Source organism: Amborella trichopoda, chromosome 7 (assembly GCF_054954075.1).
Source record: "Amborella trichopoda isolate Santa Cruz 75 chromosome 7, AtrichopodaSantaCruz75HAP2 v2.0, whole genome shotgun sequence".
NCBI classification, from domain to species: Eukaryota; Viridiplantae; Streptophyta; class Magnoliopsida; order Amborellales; family Amborellaceae; genus Amborella; species Amborella trichopoda.
This window is the reverse complement of record NC_142342.1, coordinates 8,124,362-8,146,499: the sequence shown is the minus strand read 5'-3', so window position 1 is coordinate 8,146,499 and position 22,138 is coordinate 8,124,362. Positions and strand designations below refer to the sequence as shown.

Genomic DNA, 22,138 nt, shown 5'->3' with positions numbered 1-22,138 from the left:
CATAAAAGCGACCTTCTCTAGTGAGTCTTTTAGGTGCACCTTACTTGTATAGTATAAGGTTGACACCTTATAAGAACTTTTCCCATTAAAGAGTTGGGTTTGATTTAGGCACTCACCTTATACTATACTATAGAAGTACGGTGAATCTATCAAAGGATGCATTTTCTCTAGGGCATAGGTTTCATTAAAAAATTAAAGTCTTACCTCAAAATCTCGTTCAAAAACCACTTTGGGCATGCAGAAATCTCTACGATAGCTCTAAAATCGATTTCTACTATTGATTATGAAATTTGTATCTCAAAAAATGAAACAAATCTTATATATCTATGAACACTTGAAAATGGGTGATCTAGATAATATGTTAAAATATACTCTATTTCCAGGGCATGAAATTCTTTTTTTTTTTTTTAACAATCATAGCGGTCAAGGTCGAGATGATCGATTTAAAGGTCTTCTGACTCCAAAATTATAATTTTTGGTAAGTTTTTAGTTTAGGCTTTACTTTTTGGGATTGTACACAAAAAGGCCATTTACCTTTGATACAAGTAGTTCCAATTACTTACAATTATCGAATGTGAAGTTTGATAGCTTGGATGTGTCACAAAGTTCAAAAAAATTTCTTTTGAAGTTTGAGCTTGGCCAATGGAATAATTGTAGCCACCCAATTTCACATCCAATAGTTAAGATTAATATCTCACATTGTACTAAAGGTAAATGGTCTCATTCTATACCTTCCCTTACTTCTTTTTTATTTTTGTAAGGCGTAAGCCTTATTTTAACTTTTTGTCCTAGTATTTTCATATTTTCAAAAAGGAAAATGTTTGATAGGGTTGTAACCCTATCAAATTAAGAAAGTCTCACCTCATAATTCATCGTAAATTGCAATTCAAGTGTTGGAAAGTCTTTACATCAATCATCTTGGCTTGGACATTATAGTTGTGAAGAAAAATTAGGATTGCAAGCTCTAAAAGTAACGTATATTGTAACAAATTATCTAGACCGTTCATTTCGCCCTAAAAATAAGTGTTCATAGATGAATAAGATCTGAACATTGTTTTAGTTTCAAATTTTATTGTCAGTGTTGGAAATTAATTTTAGAACCGTCATGGAGATTTATGATGCTAAAAGTGCTTCCCGGACAAGGATTTAAGATGAGGATTTATTTTGTTTTCATAAAGCCGAGGCATTATAGAGATTTCACCCTTCTAACTAAGTAGTTTGAACACATTACCAAAATGGTCTGTCTCTATCAGACACGCACGGCGCATTGCACGAGTGCTAAGCACATTTGTAATGCATATCTAGCTCTAGAGAAAGAGAGGGAAAGATGTCATCATGGCATCTATAGGATTTGGATCGAAGTAGCAATGAACACTGTACAAACACACCACAGTGAACAGAAAATATTGGACTGTAAGATGTGAAAACTTTACAATTTGGAGAATGAATCATTCTTTGGAGTTGATAATTTGACATGCAACTATCCATAATACACGCCTTATGTTAATGGCATAGATCATGCCAATTCCTACATGGTTTCATATTTATGTTGTCAATTCCATGGTTCTCATTATCTATTGTACAATGGAACCAATAAGGATAGGAGAGATCTGGAAAGACAAAAAACACATAATACAAATTAGCCCTTTCGAACCATGGTTTTGCAATAAAAAAGGCTCCTGGACAAGAAAAGATGGGAGAGAGAGTACTCATAGAAACTTCCACACGTGCACACACACACAGTACTCTTAGGAACTTCAACACGGCCTCGATGTCATAAATAGGACACTATATATTTAATGACTAGGCAAATTACATTGACAACAGGGAAAAAAGAGCTCTTTTCCGTTATAATTCCTCTAAAACACAAACTTAAAAACTCATCTCAGCAAGTACACAAACCAAATGGGTATGTGTGTGTGCCTTTATATTGACAACAGGGAAAAGAGAGCTCTTTTCCGTTATAATTCCTCTTAAACACAAACTTAAAAACTCATCTCAGCAAGCACACAAACCAAAAGGGTATGTGTGTGTGTCTATTAGCCCTCCTCCCAGTCTATCTCATCTTCATCATCCTCCTCCTTGGGTGCATCGGCTTCCTCATTTAGATCATTTATTTTGGGAGCTACAGAGGAAACCCCTGTAACACATTTCAGGAAAATGGTTTCATTAGGCATTATCACTATTCCAGTAATTAATCAGTATTGAGGGGCTGCAAGTGTAAGTGAATTCCATTATTTCCATCACGAGATGGAGCGGAGGGAATGGGATAAATTTGTAAGGTTAAAGGGTATTGTCCCCATCAGATCTCTCTCTCTCTCTCTCTCTCTTTCAAATGCGTGATGAACATGCATACACACATTTACAGCACCAAACTTCCTGAGAATGAAAAAAATAGATTGAAGGTAGGGTTGTGCTGAGTTTTGTACCTGAAGGTGTAGCATCTTCCCATTCTACATCATCTTCATCTTCATTGTACTCCCGTTTCACCTTCATGCCAACCCGGCGCTCAGTCTGTGTTTCAGAAACACCATTCATGACATTGGAAGTGGAGGCCACACTGTAAGCAGCAGCAGCTTGCTCCTCTTGCTGCCTTTTTAAGATCGCGGCATAATATGCCTTAAGATACTCTTCCTGCAATTCAATCTAGCATAATCACCATTTACTCCTCTTCAGACCTGCTTGCTACTTTTTCGATATTCCATACACTACCAATAAAATCTCTCTCTCTCTCTCTCACACACACACACTCACACTCACACACACCATAGACCCAAAACTTCAATCTCATAAATTATGTAAAATTGAAATTTCTCTCTGACCTGTATATTTGTCTGAGCGTTTTGTTTCTCCCCCTCTTTTGGCTTTTTCTCTTCCAATGGATGAGCAATTGAAGCGTTCTCTGTTTTTATTTCTTGCTTGACTTCCCCCCGCTGCTCATTTGTGAGGTTCATTCCTTGCTTTATCATCCAAGGAGGAAGAACCTTGCGCACAGTGGCCGCATAATCAGGCTTTAAATCCTCTTCCTTTTCTTCTACACCAGATAAAGCAACCTCAACCTGCAAAATTTTCCCGCACTTAATCACTGGGAGAGAGAGACAGAGAGAGGCCTCAAAGAAGAATTGACAAAAGCAATGCCACGACAATATGTTTCTCACACTACAACAAAGAATGGCATTTACCCTGGTTTCCCCAAGAAACGGCATTGGAGTTCCACCATATCCCTGCCCTTGAGCAGCTCTTGATGAGTCATTAAGAGCCGAATCACCATTAGCCGCACGACCTGCTGCAATAGCCCTTGCTTCCCAAGCTTGAAGAGTTCCAAATTCAGGAGCAGGCAGGTCTTTCACTCTTGCCAACTGATCCATCAATGGCTTCAGCTCAACCTGTATTCAAAATCATATAAAGAATGTAGCTATCAAAAAGCTGACATTCAATAGAGCAAGGTTCTTTCAGCATTCTAATTCTGAGGATACTAAAATATTCATAATATCCACATTCACTTATTATGTTGCAGAAGAAATGCCATACAAAGACTGAGCATGGTATATGGTACATGGCCAAGGCTATTCTCCATCCGTACTCAAAAGCAGATGGCAAAGATTGAAAGAGGTACAGCTCTCCAGCATCTATTGTAAAGAATGGGCAGTGGATGTCAGGTTGTGTACCATAAATACCATACCAAGGCAGGCTACGCACAGTTTTCCTATTATGTTTTGTTCTTTTGACATTTGTCATATCTTAATGTTGTATAATTCAGTTTAAGCCCCAATCATATATATTCATTGTGTAAAGCCATCTTTTTAAAAGAAATTCACTTTGTAAAGCCAACCTCGAAATAAAAGAATTTGCAACAGTTATTTCTGCATCCAATCTTGATCACAATGTAGCCTTTGTTTGTAGTTCCAGGAGAGCTCTTTAATGTACCAGTGCCCTGATTTCCTAATGCAAATATAACTATGTATATAGGTACTTCCCTTTCTCATTGTTTGCTTATAGTATTAGAGATATTCCCTCTTCTAGCCTCCTATGGAATATAGAGAGAGGAACAACACAATCTTCAAAGGCAGTTGAGCTCTCTCTTTTATGTTGAGCTGATTTCTCATCAACCGTTGCTTTTTGTTGTTTATATTTCATTTGCTCTCCATCAGTAATTAACTAAATAATCACCATCACGAAAAAAAGGCCCTCGTTTTTTCCATTTGACCAAGAATTGGATAATCCAAAATGTACTGATATGTTGAGTTCTCAACTATTTGGAGTTCAAAGGTATCAGAGTTCGATGCCTTTTTAGGATTGGTTTGGTTCACAATTGCACAGTTAGAGCCCCTAACAGTTGTGTTTCTATCCTGGTGTCCTATTGGGGATCCTCCCTCATGTAATCACTTCAAAATTCAGTTGGGATGGAACTCGTTTAGACATCCATGACCCACAGGGGTTGGAGGAATCCTCCACACCATCCATTAGATTATGATGGCTTGTGTAGCTTTATCGGATCCTATTGGTGTCTCTATCCAAACAGAGGCCAAAGCTCCGGGACAGTTTAATTTTCCCTCGGTTAGTCTTCAACCGGTGTTTCTGGAATGAAGCAGAGGCCAAATTGATAAGGGGTCTAGTATGGTTTGAACTGCTCAACCTGTGGTCCAGCCAATTGGATAGGTTTAAAGAATGAGGTAAAATAATGAAAAATAGGGCAAAATTAGAGATATACATTCAACTGGTGTGACTGGCTGGTTAGACCAGTTTGACTAATTTTTGTTTCTAATAGTCCAAAAAACAAATTTGTTTCTAAGGTGAGGCGGGATGGACAATACTTATGGGGGAGATCATAAGGATAAGGAGGATGGATATTTTATGCCTCCGTTGCAAATCGCCTTGAACAACTGATGTGCATCTTCCTCAGGTCAGGCTCCAGGGAATCCCGCAAATACCACCTCATTTCTTGGCACACAGTTTGCAAACCCAAGGCCCTCGGCGGTTTGGGGATTCGTTATATCCGAACGAACAACCTAGCTCTGCTTCGAAAGTCGTGGTGGAGCCTTGCTACCCAGGAGGGTCATCTGTTGACACCGTCCCGTACTAGAGTTTTCGCGATGGCCTCTTTCCACCAAAAGCTAGACTCTCGTAGGTCATCCCCTCCTCTGCCTCAGCCCATTGTTGCTAAGGCCTGGTTAACTTTTATTTCTTGCAAAATCCAAGTCTTCGCATGGATAGCCTTGTCGAAAGGAGCCCTAACTGTCAACCAACTCCAACGAAGAGGTATGATCATCCGCAATAGCTGCGTCAAGTGCAGGAATGATGAGGAAACCAACTCGCACCTTTTCATCCACTACAGCTTCACTCGACAATTGTAGGGAAACCTCTTCCACCTGTTCAATTGGACCTGGGTAACCCCTATGTCTGTACCCCACCTTTTTCAACAGATGCAGTTCCTCCCGTGGCCCAAATCAGGCACCACGCTGTGGAAAGTCTCCATTGTTGCGACGCTTTGGACCTTTAGGAAGGAACACAACCAAAGGATCTTCCAGGGTCAATCCACACAACCCGAGCCTTGTGGGATTCCATCAGGTCCACAGTGATATTATGGGCTACCAACCACAGCTGATTCAAGCTTCTAACAGCCTCAGACTTCCTCCTTAACTGGCAGACCATCCTTCTCTTCAGGCCTCATTGCATTCCATGTGCCTCCCTCTGGCGTCCCCCTGACAAAACTCAATTTTGACAGTTCTTCCCTCAACAACCCAGGCACAGCAGGCATCAGAGGAATTTTCAAGAACCACAAAGATGTCACCCTCTTCTCCTTCACCACTCCCATTGGTCGGGTTGACTCCACCACTGTGAAAGCTCTCGCCCTATTGGAAGGTCTCAAACACTTCCAACTCTTCCTGGAGTTCCTCCCTCATCGTGGAAGGAGACTCCAACAACATCATCTCTTAGTAGGCCTCAGGAGAGGCCCCACCCCCATAGCGACTCATTTCGGTTTTTGACGAGATTTTCGACATTTGCAGGCATATAAAAATCCCATGGGTGCATATTTGGCACAAGGCCAACCAAGCAGCCAACGATCTAGCCAACAAGGCACTGCCCAGGCCAAAGAATAGTTCACTCGTTGTTTCGCAAGTCCCCTGGTTTTTTTGTCTACTATGCTTGCATAGCATTTTTTTGTCGATTACCACTATCTAGGTGGTTTTTGCATAGAGCTCCCAACCTGTGGGTAGCCAATTCTCTGTAATGTGTACATCCTTTTTACTTAATACAGTCTTTAACATATTAAAAAACAAATGATCAATATTGTAGTTTTGGTCTAGCCATAAAAAGAAATTTGTTGTACTTGTGGTCTTGTCATTTGTTGTTGGACATTGTTGGTTCTCTATTTTTTGTGAGCTAGACATTGTTAGCTTGTTAGTCTTTTATTACAAATTATTGTTTACTTTCTCATCCTATATATCAGACCTTGCATTTGCATATGATTTGGGTGTTGCCAACATTGTTGCAAATATATTTTACTTCTAGCTCATGAGATTTGAACATTATTTTCTTAAGTTTCTTTCTGCATAATTAGAAACTTGATAATCATCTTACTAATAATGAAATACAAAAATGACAGTAAACAATTTCAAATGAATCATGCCCTTTATAGTGGTAATACAGTTATAAAATATTAACCATCAAAAAATAACCAAAATTATTGTGTTTCATATTTCCACTAGTTTTTAATTGTTATCAATCTTAAGTATTTAAAGCTTTCGTAAATCACTTGGTGCTTGCAAATAAATGCCTGCTTGATAGCTACACTTATGAATCATAAACTTCCTGGGGCTGCTTGGCATTTTTTATTTTTAGTGTTCTATGATACTGTTAGAGCATTCTCATTCTAGGTGACGTTACTCCTAGCTCTCTTTCTCACCCTCCAGCTAACATTTTGAAAATCATAGACAAAATTGGCCATTGGTCTAATGGGGGCGAGGACCTTAAACTTTCCCTTTAACTGTCTCAGGCTCGTGTAAAGAAGGAGGTTTGCGTCAGGTAGGCAGCCAGCATAAAACATTCCAAATCTTGTCATGACAGCCGACCCCAAATCATTGGGGTAAGGCTTGGATGATGATGATGATTTTATTTTTTTACTATTTACATATTCCTTAAATATTTAACTTAATATTTGACAAAACATTTGATTTAATAATTAGAACACATTTAATATACATGCATGAGTGTGCAATAAGAAAGGCAGTAATGGTTCACATGGAAACCTCAATTCTTTGAAGTTGATCCCTCAATTTTTCCCGCATCCTCCGCCTTGCATTGTCATCTCCATCACCCATTTCCTCAGCAGCTTTCTTGTCGCTCTCAGCGACAAGTTCAGCATTGCAATTTTCACAATGGAAACTTTCGTCGTGCATGCTTATCAACTGCAGTGCATCCAAAGCTGAATACCTGAACATATGAACAAATAATTTGTTGTCACCTCTAAAACAAAAGCCCAATTTTATAATCAACAGATCTTTTGTTAAAAAGATAAAAATTCTATCCATTAGTAATTAGAAAAGCCACAATTACCAAAAGAAATACTTGGGACAGTAAGTACAAAAGCACCAATACAGGTGACCACTTACTTTCGCTTACAATTAGGACATTCATATTTCTGGATGGTATTCTTGTCCTCCATATCATCTTTAAGCTTTTTTTTCATGCGATGAATTCTGTACCTCACAATGTCATATATCTGCAACACATTTCTTTAATTAATGCTTTTCATGGAAGTACGTATACAGCTCACATCTGTCAGGAAACAGTAATAAATATCACAGTCCTCTTTTAATGCACTTCAGAACATATCGCTCTACCTAATATAACATATAATTTCATCAATATTGCAAGATTTTCTTCCTTCTATGTTTCCCTTAAGTTCTCTCCAAGTAATAAATTATACTTAAATGCAATAAATATTAAGAAATATCAAAAAAAAATTATCCTATCATGAAAAATGTTCCTTCTTGTGCTCCACAGAATTTCCCAAGGCAGGTAAAGCATATGAAATTCCTAAGCTTTGGTGCATAGAAATGGAGATAAAATTGTTGGTGGTCGGCTTAAACCGAAAGGCAACTATGAGAAGTTATAGCAAATCCAATACACCCTGTGCATGAGATATGGTAAGGTTGTGAAACTCATATGGTTCTACAGATTGTAGGCCCAAGAAACTCAAGCTATTGGGCATCAGGTGGGTGAGGAAATATAGCTTCGCTTTAGTGAGTAAGTGTACAGTAGAGATTTGTGGAGCTGGAGTTGGATTCTGGAGTGGGTCTGCTACGACATTCATCGCTTCCTTTAGCAGAGGGTTGTCAGGGGTTTGCAGGGACATGAGCAAAGTCTTAAGCAGTATTTTCCAACATGATGGCATGGTTCTGTCTCACTTCCCATCTCTTTAGCCCAGTAATAGACTGCTTAGGGACATTCTTGTGTTGTTTTGTTTGTGATCCTCGATTACCCAGTCATATGAAAGATCAACTAATTTAGCTGATCAACAAAAGTATGAGCACCTTGCTGATCAAAATCCAATGATAATAATAGCTTATGAGCAATAGGCTATTTATTCCCACTCATCGAGACAATGACTTTGGAAATAGGCAGGTTGGGATCTTTCTCGCTACAGAGCATTATTGAGAGCACATAATAGTCCATCCCCTGCATGATTTGTTTAAAAGACCCTCATTCTGCCCAAGATCCAGGCACTCAGCTAGCTTGCCAGGACAAATTTCTACCAGAATCGAATCTAAATACCCAACATATGGATATTATGTTATGAGGACACAATTGTAGAGTGACTAGGGGACTTTTATGTCAGCTATTAAAAAATGTTTCAGAACAACTCTTATTTTTTGAAGTGTTGTGTTTGAGTGGTCATGGGATCATGGTATAATTATATAGTTCATGATAGACCAGACAATATTACTCTAGTCTTTTCGGACCACTCTTTATATTTTGCCTCTAGAGCTCTTCCCATAGGTCATTTGCAATTGCCATTCAAAGTAGAGATCAGACAAAGGATCACTTAAAGCATTCAGGATATGCCCTTTACATATATAGTCATTTCTTCGCATTGTTGTGTTTCTTCAGTTAAGTAGAAAGATTGTATTTTTCATGTCTGGCCAATTGGTGGTTCATGGCTTTGAACATCCTTAGTCTCAGCAGGTGCTAGAACAGAGGGACATGCTTTCTCTAAAACATAATCTACTCTCAGGGTCATTAGCAAGAATTAGACCTTGAACCGCCACCTTCTAAAGTTTACACCATCTAAACGCTCCAATCTTACAAAATCTTGGGTCATAACTTATATCAAGTTTCCAGCAGCCATCTTGTGATACAAATCATTCACACTTCAAAATTGTTGGTTTTATTGTGTGTTCCTAAACTCCTTTGATATATAATTAAGTCTGCCCTTGATTAGATTTGAATGAAACTCTTAATACCCGTTAACCTCAAAGGATTTGGTCCGGGTTGGGAGTTTTTTGGGAGAATGAAAGTCAAAACTAAATATTAAAGGAACACTTGGAGGCTCAAGATGGTCTCGTTTTTTTGAAGCGCCTGACTTAGTATGGCTCTAAGGTACAATCGGTACTGGCGAGTACACTCCCAGGATACAACCAGGTCAATTACTGGGTTGCCTCTCAATAACTCATCCAAAACCGCAACACTATATACAGATATATTTTCCAATAGATAATAATAATATTAAACATCGATTAGAAACTAAAACTGAGATATCTCCTTCTCACATCACACCATAAAACAAACAGATAACTGAAACATTAGCTATTACCTGAGAGATTATATGAGGCCCTCATATTCACCATGGCTGAATGTCATAGAGTTTATATATAACCTCAATACTGGCGAGTACACTCCCAGGATAATCTCCCAAGATACTACTTGCCTCTAAAATGATGAGGAACTTTGAGGTTAAAGAGGTAAAGGAAAATAAGATAATGAGAAATTAAAAGAGAAAAAAAAAAGGTGCCCCATAGCGACCACGGGGCCATTTCTTCAAAAGGAGGACAACAATATCAAATATATAACATATTTAATAAAAAATTCATAAAGCGCCTAATTCATAAACTACAGGGCGGCATCATTTTCTAATCTCAATATGGTGGTCTCTCAAAAGCTTCTCCTTTGTAGTCGAGTCGAAGCCTATGGTAGTCACAAAGTTGTAGGCCTATTTTTCCTTGGACTGCTCTTCTTCCTTTTTGGTAAAGTAGGACATCCTACTAAAGCATTGGCCTCTCACAGACACTGTGGAGAGAGAAGGGAGTGGAGAGAGCAAGAGTGGGGGTACAGTTATGCTATTGAAGGGTTAGAGAGAGGAGTGTAGAAAGAGAGATTGAGTAGGGGAAGAGTATGACTAATCATATTTGATGTATTTCCATACCTCAGCTTGTACCATCAAATGAAAGATTGTAAATAAGTATTTACCAAAAAGGAAGCTGAGCAGCTCATAGCAAAAGAGGCCTACAGCTTTGTGACTACCATAGGCTTCAACCCAACTATGGAGGAGAAACTTCATGAGACCACCATGCTTTATGAAACACTGAGATTCGAAGCTGATGCCGCCTTGTAGTTTATAAATTGGGCACTTTAGGAATTTTTTGGTAAATATTTTATATATTTGATATTGTGGTCCTCCTTGTGAGGAAATGATCCCGTAGTCGCTATGGGGCACTTTTTTTTTCGCTCTTTTAATTTCTCATTTATCTTATTTTTCTTCACCTCTCTACACTCAACGTTCCTCATCATTTTAGAACCATTAGTATGATTGTTATAAAAGAGTTTTCTCTCTCTAAAGTTGTGTAGCATCTCTCATTCTACAAGGACCAAGCTTACATATAAGCTCTATAATATGCAGCCATGGTGAATATGAGGGCCTCATAATCTCTCAGGTAACAACTAATGTTATAGTCATCTATTAGTTATATGGTGTGAGAAGAAGATATATGTGTTTTAATTTCTAATCGATGTTTAATAATATTATTACCGATTGGAAGACATATCAGTATCGTGATGTAGTTTTGGATGAGCCAGTGAGAGTGCAACTCATAAGTAATATACTGACCTGGTTGTATCCTGGAAGTACACTAACCTGGCTGTATCCTGGAAGTATACCTTCCGATGCCGATTGCATCTTGGAACCTTACCGAATCGGGGGCGTTTAACATTTCAAAGAAAGCGAGACCATCTTGTGCTTCCTAGTGTGCCTTTAATATTTAGTTTTGGCTCTCATTCTCCCTAAAAACTCCCAACCCAAACTAAATCCTTAGGAATTAACAAGTATTAAGAGTTTCAGGCCAAAAGCAAATTTGCAGATTCCACCTAGGTGGACACTAGGACACTTACCCAAGTTTAAGTAAGGCCACTCTTGTCCTCAATCTATATCTTAATGTAACGTCACTAGATGGGCTCAATGTGAGATACCCCCTCTGAGGTGCCTTGCCTTTTTTTGGCAAAGGTATTTAAGCTATATGTGTTCATTCCCATTAGCTTTTCTCCATACTTCAGAGTTAACTTACAGCTAACACCATAGGCGACAAAGGTGTATCTTTTTTGGTCCTTGACCTTGCCCTGGTTACAACTTCTTCAAATGATCCCTGAGCATCCTAGTCTCCTCATGTGTGCTACCTTGTATGTCTTACTATGTATGTTCCCTTACTTTGATCGAAAACAAAAGAATGACAGAACGCTTGCTTTCCAGATCTATCACATGCTTTTCTGCAGTCTCTGCTGCATTTTTTTATTATTTTTTTTTGGGTACAGCTTTTCTCCTGCAATATTAGGAAAAAAGTAATGGATGAAACAAAGATTATGATACATAAGAACAAACAGTGCAGATCAAGCATCGTGGATAACAATAATTAGAACTTAAATTATAAAAATCGTTTGGTACTTGCTTATCAAAAAGAAAGATCATAATACTCATAACAATATAATAATTCTCTTCTACAATAATCACATAATAATGCTTCCATGTATTCTAACAATAATATGAATGACATTTCACAAGGGATGTACATACACAATATCATTCAAGATACACACGACATGAATTAAACACCCATTAAAAATTTAGATTTTTTCTAACCCATAGGTTACTTGTTTCTTACTTTGTATACACACTTATGGATTGCACAAGCCTATCATGCTTTTAAGCTCTTTGTATGCAATATTGGATTCTCTAAGATATATGGCTCCCTTCGTAGCAAAATGAGAAAATTTTCCAACTAAGCCAGAAAGGTTAACAGAGAAATAGCCCAGACAAAACTTCATAGTTCATTGGGAAGAATGAAGAATTGATTTACATGTCGCTGATTAGTTACAAAGAAATATTTAGCATAGGAATGACATAATTAGCAAGAAAGATAACACTGTAACTAACCAAAAGATAGCACAATTAGCAAAACCGGGAAGGAAAAAAAAAAGGGAAAGCCATAACACAACTTCAAAAATGTTATCAGAAGCAAACCTTCTATCAGAAGACAAAAAAAAAGCAATCAGCAAACCTGAGCATAGTCTAAACAGCAGTATGAGTGGGTATGCATCTTCATCTTTTCTTCGCTGTTCCCATTTAGCTGGCCATCACCTGTAGCAGCAAGCGCGGCATTGTAAACTTTTGCACCTTTTGCTGTCTGAAAAATAATCATCAACAGAACCATGTAAATACTTCAAAAAGGAGTCAATATCAACATTAGAATCTCCTACTAACCATTACATTCATGAAAGGTAACATGGCCCAATATTTTTACGGTGAAAATACGCATCAAATAAAAAAGGATGTAATTTGCATAAGGTTGCAACATTAAACAATCCAATTAACGCACACCTCTAAATTTTATCATAAATGTAATTTTGATATCAAAGATTCTTCTTAGGATAGCTTGAGAATCTATTTTCATATCTAATTATAAAATTTTAAATTCTAAAAATGGTTCAAATCAAGTATATCTATAAACACATGAAAATCTTCAAAATGGACAGTCCAGATAATGTGTTTCAAGGTACACTATTACGCAGACTCAAAATCTTTTTTTCTTTTCATTTTCATACATCTCGATGTCGAGATGATCAATTAGAGGGTTTTCCAACATCCAAACAACCTTTTATGATGGATTTTTGAGGTGCATCTTTAATTCCACATTTCAAGGTAGCAACCTTATATAAACTTTTTCCAATAAAAAATGGTAAACAAATAAGTGAGAGAACAAAAGAGCTGTACTTGAGATAATATTTTGATATACTTTATGTGATAGAAGGTAGGACTCATTAGACCTAACATTAATATACGGAATAGCACACGTGGCAAAACATGCCCAGCTGTTATCTAACTGGGAAAATTGAATCCCTCTCCCCCACCCAACTAAATCAACATGGAAAGATGGTTCAAACTAAATCAAAACTAAGGGCAATTAATGAATTAGTACTTATAAATTAATAAATGATATCAGTGGAAAACCCAGAACGTCAGTTTGTCATTTAACTGGAAGCAAACAACCTCTTCAATTTTGTTTGAGCCTTAAAAATGGATTCCAACGACAGATATGATGTGGTAGATCCTGTTATGCACTTACAAAGATCTTTCTCTTTAGCATTAATGTTCATTTGGGTTTTATATCGCTGAAGCATAACATCTCCAGTGAGACTCAGATACAATATGAGTTTTCAAGATGAAAGATATTAAAAAAAATGTGGCACTTCTTTATTATTTCTTCAGACTTGATAGCTTTATAGTTTCAGATCGGCTTATTTGACATCACGCAGAAAAAAATTCCAACAAACCAAACTTGAAACAGAATCGTAATAGCAGGTATATAGTACTGAAAACATCAAGTATGTATGCAACAGGTGCTGTGAACTATTCATCAAAAGAAATGGAAGGAAGAAGAGGGAAGGAAGAGGGAGTTGGGGGAGGGGGGAGGGGGCAACAGTTTTCAGTGAACTAAATAATATGGCAAAACATCGTTAGAAACAGATATTTTGGACTACCGAATACAATATTAACCCAGAAAAGCCATGACCTCTCTACGATGATCCCTCATGACTAACTTCTCTTCCTCAAAAAACCGTAAAGTACGACGAAGTTGTTTTGAGTGCAGCTTCAGATCCTTTGCTAAGTCTTCTTCTTTGACCCATTGGCGCCTGAAAACATGAAAGAGTTTATTGCTACCCGAGTGAAAAGCTTAAAACAATGCTTCATATGACATCCATTTTCACTTTAATGCCCGTAATATGAAGAAGCTATAATATGCTATTACAGACAAAGCAACCATCAATATTTTTATTAGCTATCAACAGTAGTGAAATTAAAGGAATTCGCTTAGGTCATTAGCATACATATCCATGCAAAAAAATATGAGCTAACTTCTGCTAAATTTCAGACCAGCATCCCTCTCTCAGACATCAAAGGAATTTAATAAGCATATTATTTTCTCATCAAAATTTCCTTAATCAAGATTGATGCACAAGTTTGTATTCTCTCTCACACCTCTAAAAAGTGTGTCTCTATTAAAAAAATTGAGCCTATATACAGCAAACTCCACAACTAGACTTCAAAACAAAGCCACATAAAAAGTAGATATTGGCACTCTTCTCTAGCTAGTCTATCAACTTTCTCATTATACACTCTCCTAGAATGGCTGCTTGTCACCCATAATTTCACAAGGTGACCCCAAATTTCTTCGAGCACATTATGTAGCCGCCAGGGGCACTCCTCCTTGCTACTGACCCAAGTAATAACACAGCTGGAATCTTCTTCAATGATCATCTTATCCAGTCTTGCATTCATGGGCCGCAAACCACATGCAGGGACCTATCTTTTGCCTTGGTTGAGCCAACAGCAGTGAAGAGTCCCTTAACATTCAGATCTTCCTGTTCCTTACCAGCCCCAATCCAGCCAGACCTGGATTCCTCCCGTCAAAGTTCAACTTCACCGTGCTATCAAGCTCCTTTCTTTCACATTTTTTTAACTAGCAATTTCCTGCCACTGTTTCAATATCTGTGATATTATATCCAGAATTTTCTCCTCCTTATCCTATCCCATGAGACCATTGTGGTCCTGATATGCTGCTTCGTACAGTTCACTTTATTCCCATGAAAACAATTATTATCCTCCCTAAGCACTTTAGTAGGGCTTCCACAGAGATCGGCAGCACCCATGTTATTCCAAATATGTCAAGGACAAAAGACCATATATGTGTAAAATTGCAAAAACAGGTGCCTAACAGTTCATTTGCCCTCCTTATACAACTAAAACATATATTCTCGATGGGCAAACTTCCTTTTGCCAAACAGTCCACGGTCAAGACCCTCACACTGTCATCTGCACAAACATGTGTCTTGGAAGGGTCCAAATGGACCACATGCTGTGAACTACTGGGTTTTGTTCCATGCACCAGGTTTAAAGTTCTGTAAATCGATCTAGCCTTTCAGGGAACGAGACCATCGCCATGGAGTAGAAGTTCTATACCTCTATTTGCAGGTTTTTGAAGGCTCTGAACCCTTTCTCTCTTAAGGCTCATCTTAAGAGAAGGAGACCATGTAGTTTGTTGCCTGAAACCATCCGCTACTGTAGCCACTGTTATGCTTTGCCATTTAGTCCATTGCTAAACTGCATTCTTTTGCTCTTCAAGCTTGAACAGCAATATATCACCCCACTACCAAGGAAAATGAGCATTTCACCATTCGATAGGTACAATGAACCTTTTCTATCTGATATAAAATGAGCACAATCTATTTTGTTTGCTTGGTAGATGAGTACAACATTTATAAGTAAAATAAGCCACTTTGTTCTGAATTTCAGTTTCCAGCCAGGTTTTTCCTTTATCACCATTGAATTCAAAGTTTACCAATGGCGACTTGTACAGCAGAGAATTGAAAGAAGACAAGGACTAGAAACTACTAAATATTGGCTAAGGGCGCTCACAACAATATGCGGATATAAAACTCCAATATTTTTCTTCCTGATAAGGAACAAAACTCCCATATTTGTTTCCTCGAGCTGAAATAAGGAAAACCTCGAAAAGCTTTGGGGGTTGGCAGGGTTATTGGTGATAGGTTGAGTTGTTCAACGAAGGAGACTAAGGCCCTGTTTGAAACAAACCCCACTTTTGCTAACTTCATGAGCATGAAACAATTAAAGCCACTAGGCCATAATCAATGAAGTAGAATGAGGGTCTCAGGGCCCCTTCAACACAAATCCCACAAGCCAAAAACTCAAGCAGAAGCCTTACAGAGAACCCTTATCCAACACTAAGATGGGTCTAATCACACATAACATGGATTTAATTGTACATAAACAAGTTTCACTCCTCTTATAAAGTACCTCAATGGATTAACCATCCACCAACAGTTATATTCTTGACCTATATCTACTTATGTGCCACCTAAAGAACTCAATACCTGTCTATATCATACAAAAAAGCAGAGAAAGGAAAAACAGAAAAAACATTTTGATTGTCAATTGCCACATGGACAATCAATGCACCAACCAACAGAAAAAACATTTCTATTATCAATTGCCACATGAACAATCAATGCACCAACCAAAACTTGCCAACTTTATAAAATTTAATCAACAAGAAGGAAATCAGACAAGGTAATGGATGATAATTATCATCTAGAGATCAACCAACAAGGGAATTCTAGCCTTTTTATCATGGAACTTATACAGCACCCAATCCCAATTTTCAAAAAGGTGGAGGTGCTTGCCTAAGCAGTTTGGAGTCCTGGTCGCCTAGGCAGGCGCCCAGAAACACCTTTACCAGGGGGAAGTGTAGGCATCTGTTACACTTTGGCTATAGTCTATTTATTGCAACACAGACATTTTTTTTTCACGCTATAGTCCTTTATTTCAAACAACAATATCCCAATAACTTCAAATACATACATGACAAACTATACACAATATTTTTTTTACTTTCTCACACAAATTCTTTGTTGCGTAATATAAAACCATATATTGCACTGATCTGTAGTCAAATTTCTTATAATTGTTTGTGGGGTTCAGCCAAATTTCTTAATTTTCTTATAATTAATCTCGCATCTAACCAAAACATGCAACCAACCCTAATTTGTGAGGTCTCTTGCACATTTGGTACCACATATTGTCTTTTTTTATCATCCATAATCATTACAAAATCACATTAAAAGAATAAAAGAAGCCGAAGCCATCTATCTGAAATAATCAACAGAAATCACAACTCAATCCTCAAATTAACCATTAATTGCTCCCAATTAACCATTAGTTTCCATTAAAGCAGCCAAAAATAAGTGATATAATCCCAAAACCCATAAGCCCCCTTAATAAATTTATTATAGGGGCTTACGCATTTTGGGGGGCTAAATTGTCCCCCCAGAACCCTTTTCCCCCCTTTTTGGGGGGGGGCGAGGGGGGCAATATTTTTATGCCCATGTCCGAGGACATTTACCGTCCTCGGCCCAGTTGTTCCAAGGCACCTGCCTTGAGGCGACCGCCTAGGCGGCGCCTTGGCTTCCTAAGCGAGCGCCTAGGAGTAATGATGCCCAGGGCCCTGCCTAGGCCCCACCTAGGCATTTTGGCTGCCTGGCCACCTAAATTTTTGAACAATGCCCAATCCCAATGAAGGATTTTTTCAGTAATATTTTCTTTTTCTCATTTTAAGCATTGCATGCTTCAGATGGAATAAGATTCTTTTATTCTTAGAATTAAATAACAAGGTCTTGTGTAACCCTTGACTACTAATTTTGATAATTATTCTGATTTCCAAAGATTTAGAAATGGTGCTATAAAAGATCCTAGGTTTCTTGGGAAGGTCTCAAATTACGCTAAACTAGGCTTTCAAACTTTCCATCCACCCCAAAGCTAGATTTCTGGTTCAGATGAGTGGTCTGTAGAACCACAAGTGAACTAAACATCATATGGTTCAGCCATTCACTCTCTCGCAAATAAATCTCATATGAGCTATGTAGAATTCAATGATCGGTTCATAAAAAAAAGCTAAGGAAGGGCAAGAAGAAACATATTCCTACTGTGATACTGGAAGGAGCCAGAAGGATTCTAGACTCAACGCCTGAGACGAGACTGGACCAGTGGAGGCGCAAAGCAGCCCCAGCGAGTTCAGTTGTTAGCACAATGTCAAAGCCAGTAAACTACAGCTCGAAAGCACGAAGCAACAGCTAGCGCAGCGCGTTAGGGCATCCGTTTTTTGCAAGAAGCTAGGGCTAGCCTAGAGTGGTGCTCACACGTCGAGCAGCGATGAAAGTTGGCCTTAGTGATCCGATGGTGCCAAGTGAAACGGCCGTCACTCAACGGATAAAAGTTATTCTAGGGACAATAGGCTGATCTTCCCCATGAGTTGACATCGACGGGAAGGTTTGGCACCTCGATGTCCGCTCTTCACCACCTGGGGCGGTAGGACCTTATTTTAATTAGTTGACAGTTTATATTAGTATTAGTTGAGAATTTTGTGAAAGATTTTTGCGAAAGGTTTCATTCACGCTTAATCCATGTCGAGTAGACCCTGTCCTTGTGAGAATTCTTAATTCATGAGTTGTAAGGAGGGACTTATGTCAAGATCAAAGAGTTATTGATACACCTTTGGTATACCCAATCAAGTAAATTGACGAAGTCAAAGTCAAAATAAAGAAATATATATCATGCACGAGTCTGACCTAAAACTCCAACCTGACCCAATCTACAAATTGAATCTAAATAAATATCTAATAGACTACTAATATATATTAGATTAATATAGATTAGATTAGAATTTTTTAGATTAGATAAAAGATCAAAATAATCATTCAATGATCGGTTCATAAAATAAGTCGGAATATACCTGTATGATCCACAACTGAGATCATTCCAGATTCGCAACATTTTGTTATTAGTGTTGCAATGTACCCAAGGTCTACAAAGTATCCCCATAGCCAGAAAATATTCCAAATTTCACTTATGTGGAGAGTTCATGAGTAGTATTCACGCTTCACAATTCACATGGATCATGGCTTGTGATTCTTGACTGATACCCCTAAGGCAGATGTCTACAGCCAATATGTAGCAGGCTTGACAATTGAGAACTCAAAATGCTTAAAATGATGTGATGCCTAATGGTTCTTCTGAGCGTTTAGTTATGCAACAGGTCATTCTATATGTTGCTACCTAAGAGTCATTCCCACATCTAATGAAAGCTCATTTAATTAAGGGTGCCAGCTCCTACACTGAATTGAGTCCCAAATTCCAAATACATACCTTTTTAACTCTTGCAAAACCAAAAAAAAAATCCCGAAGAAGTGGTACTTCATTGGTTCACTTAGAAGAAATTGAATCAGGAAGCTTTGTAGATTGTTCAAATTACAAAGGCAGTAAAGGAACAAGAATAACTAACCACACCACCAAACTTCAGGTAAATAACTGGACAACAAAAAAAATTGACTAACAAAGCAATACAGATATGAACGTTAAAAAATTTTAAAAAAATCACTGTTACTTCAAGAGTATCTTTTTTATTTTCATATGATGGTCTTTCATGTTTAGGATGGTGGGAATCTACTGATCAAAATTTCGCAACACAAGACTCACTTACATAAATGGACCCAAAATTATATATCACGCAATTCTGAAATCCACTCAACATATGGATATGTGAAAATGAACACCATTGCGGAGAAGACAAAGGCATGGAACCTGGTCAAAGCATCAAGAACAACAACAGCCATGCCTCTATTGTCACTTCTGCCGGTCTTTGGCTGGTTATCACCCTTAGTACTAATGTCATCATAAAAAGCTCGAGCTGCGAGCTTCACCAGCCTATCACAAAAGACAACATTATGTGTGTGATTATTATTCGTTGCTGATCCAATTCAAAGAAAATATACATGTACAAAGTATACCAATGAAATCAATTATATTAAGTATTTCCCATGTCCCAACAGAAAAACTACCAATTCCCAAAACCTATGTTTTATGGAAGCCGCCCCAGGAGACATAAACAGCCAATTTTTATTTTTTTTGAGAAATATGTTTGACTCAGAGACATAACAGTCAATTTCCATCAAAAAAGAGAAGATTTTGGTTCAAGAAAACCTCATGGTGGAAACTTACGAAATAAAACATGAAACGAAATGGATGAAATGATATTGAATGAATCAGTATCCATGGAACATGAACTGGTTATTAATAGATTACAAGAGTAGTGCTGCGTGTACCTTTTAAAGGAATCAGCACCGCTCATGATGCAGTCAGGATAAATTAGGGTTCTGGATCATGTGAAGAGAAAGAGAGAGAGTTAGAACACTGATAGTGATGGAACTCTCATAATCAAGGAGAGGGACTATAAAAGCACTGATCAATGCTTTCGAATAACTTAGATAGGTGGGAAATGCCAATTATTCTTGGAGTTCTATTAGGTTTAGCTTGGAATGCGACAGGAGGTAGAGAGAGAGTGTTTGTGGGTGCTTCTTCCTCAGAGCTCTATTCCCTTCTTCAACTTTCTCTCTCCATTCACAGTTGCAACATTTTGCCCTAAAGCTCTCTTCTATCTCTAATTCTCCCTCCCCTTCTTTGTCTTCTTCTCGCTCCTCTTTGCCCTAATCTCGTGCGACCTCCATATCTCTCCTGTTTATCTCCCACCTCCAGGTTTTCTCCTCTCTCTCTCTCTTTCTCTCCCTCTCTTATTTTCACCTTCTTTATGTTTATTGGTTTCTTGGAGATGGCACATCGATTTGGAGACTTCCTTAATCGTAATTAGTAATTACTATTCGAGAAAGCGCTTCATGAGCGAACTATTTATTTACTCAATTATCAGGTATTTTCTCTAAAATTAGAGTATTTTTTTTTACTTAATTATAGTTTCATAGGTGTTTCACATCGTGAGTTTTTTATCACCTTAAAATTTTATATATCTTCTCCCAATCTTTAAATTTGAGATAGTTTATCTCTTTAAACTATCTCTAAATTTGAAATAATTTATTTCTTTAAGATGGAGAAAAGATAGTTTATCTCTTTAAATTTGAGATAGTTTATCTCTTTAAATTATCTTTAAATTTGAGATAGTTTAAATTATATTTAAATTTGAGATAGTTTATCTCAATCTTTAAATTTGAGATAGTTTATCTATTTAAGATGCACTCTCTAAATCTTTAAATTTGAGATCGTTTATCTCTTTAACCATTTGAAAAAGTTCATCCGTTTGAAAAATTTCATAGACTTTCTCTCTCTAAAATTTTAAGGGCTCTAACCTAGGGTCTAAATAACCAAATTAGAGCCTACTTTCAAATAGCATCAAAAAATATGGTTTCAATACTATAAATCTTTGTGATAGCCTTAAAATATATTTTTATTTTTATTTATAAAGTTTAAAGCTTAAAAAATAGTGTAGAACGATAGATCTATGAAAATGTTGAAAACTGACGGTTCAAAAATATGTTACAAAATACACTATTTTCAAAACTTGAAATCCATTTTTTTCTCATGTCTATGCATCTCGATTTCGAGATGATTAATTTGAAGATATTTTGGCATCAAAACAAACTCTTCTAGTGAAATTTTTGACGTAGGCTCAAATTTGATTGTTTAGAGCCTTGGCTCTATATAAACTTTTTCTAAATTTTAATATTTTTTCTTTCTCTAAAACTTAAAATTTGAGATATTTCATCTCTCTAAAAAAATTGAGATAGATAATTTTCAGGTACTTCTCTTTCTAAAATTTAATAATGTTTCTCTCTGTAATATTGTAATATACTTTCTCTTTAAATTTAAAATTTGTGATAATTTCTCTCTCTATAAATTTTGATATAGTTTCAATATTTAAAAATTGTCATATACTTTCTCTCTCTAAAATTTATTTGGTTTTTCGTATTTGTCATGTACTAAACATGCCTAATTTTCACATGAAAATATTTTCAAACCTACCAAACGTGCCCTAAGCTTCGGGTCAAAAGGCCGAAGCATCCATAGGCTCTTGAAATTCAGAAAAATAGGTTTTGGTGTGGAAATGAAATTGTGAAAAAGTTAGGTCATTTTTCAAGATTTAATTTCTAAGCAATTTTAATAGAAAAAAAATTATATAGAGCCGAGGCTCTAAACAATCAAATTAGAGCGCACCTCAAAAATTTCACTAGA

The 22,138-nt window shown here is 37.3% G+C and overlaps 1 protein-coding gene across 2 annotated transcripts; it reads right to left on the bottom strand.

Annotated features, from left to right (window-relative positions):
* Positions 1-1,772: 1,772 nt before the first annotated feature.
* Positions 1,773-20,742, bottom strand: LOC18444161 (Transcription factor TFIIE, alpha subunit). Of its 2 annotated transcripts, none has more exons than XM_006854339.4 (10): positions 20,224-20,742; positions 19,703-19,825; positions 14,061-14,181; positions 12,549-12,674; positions 7,614-7,723; positions 7,251-7,434; positions 3,183-3,386; positions 2,823-3,059; positions 2,430-2,634; positions 1,773-2,140 (listed from the first exon to the last, which is right to left on the bottom strand). In XM_006854339.4, the coding sequence occupies exons 1-10, from the start codon at positions 20,247-20,249 to the stop codon at positions 2,040-2,042; spliced, it is 1,437 nt and encodes a 478-aa protein (XP_006854401.1). In that variant the 5' UTR covers positions 20,250-20,742; the 3' UTR covers positions 1,773-2,039. The 2 variants fall into 2 exon arrangements, with proteins under 2 accessions (XP_006854401.1, XP_020529234.1); XM_020673575.2 differs by having other exon boundaries at positions 19,602-19,825; positions 20,224-20,700.
* Positions 20,743-22,138: the final 1,396 nt, after the last annotated feature.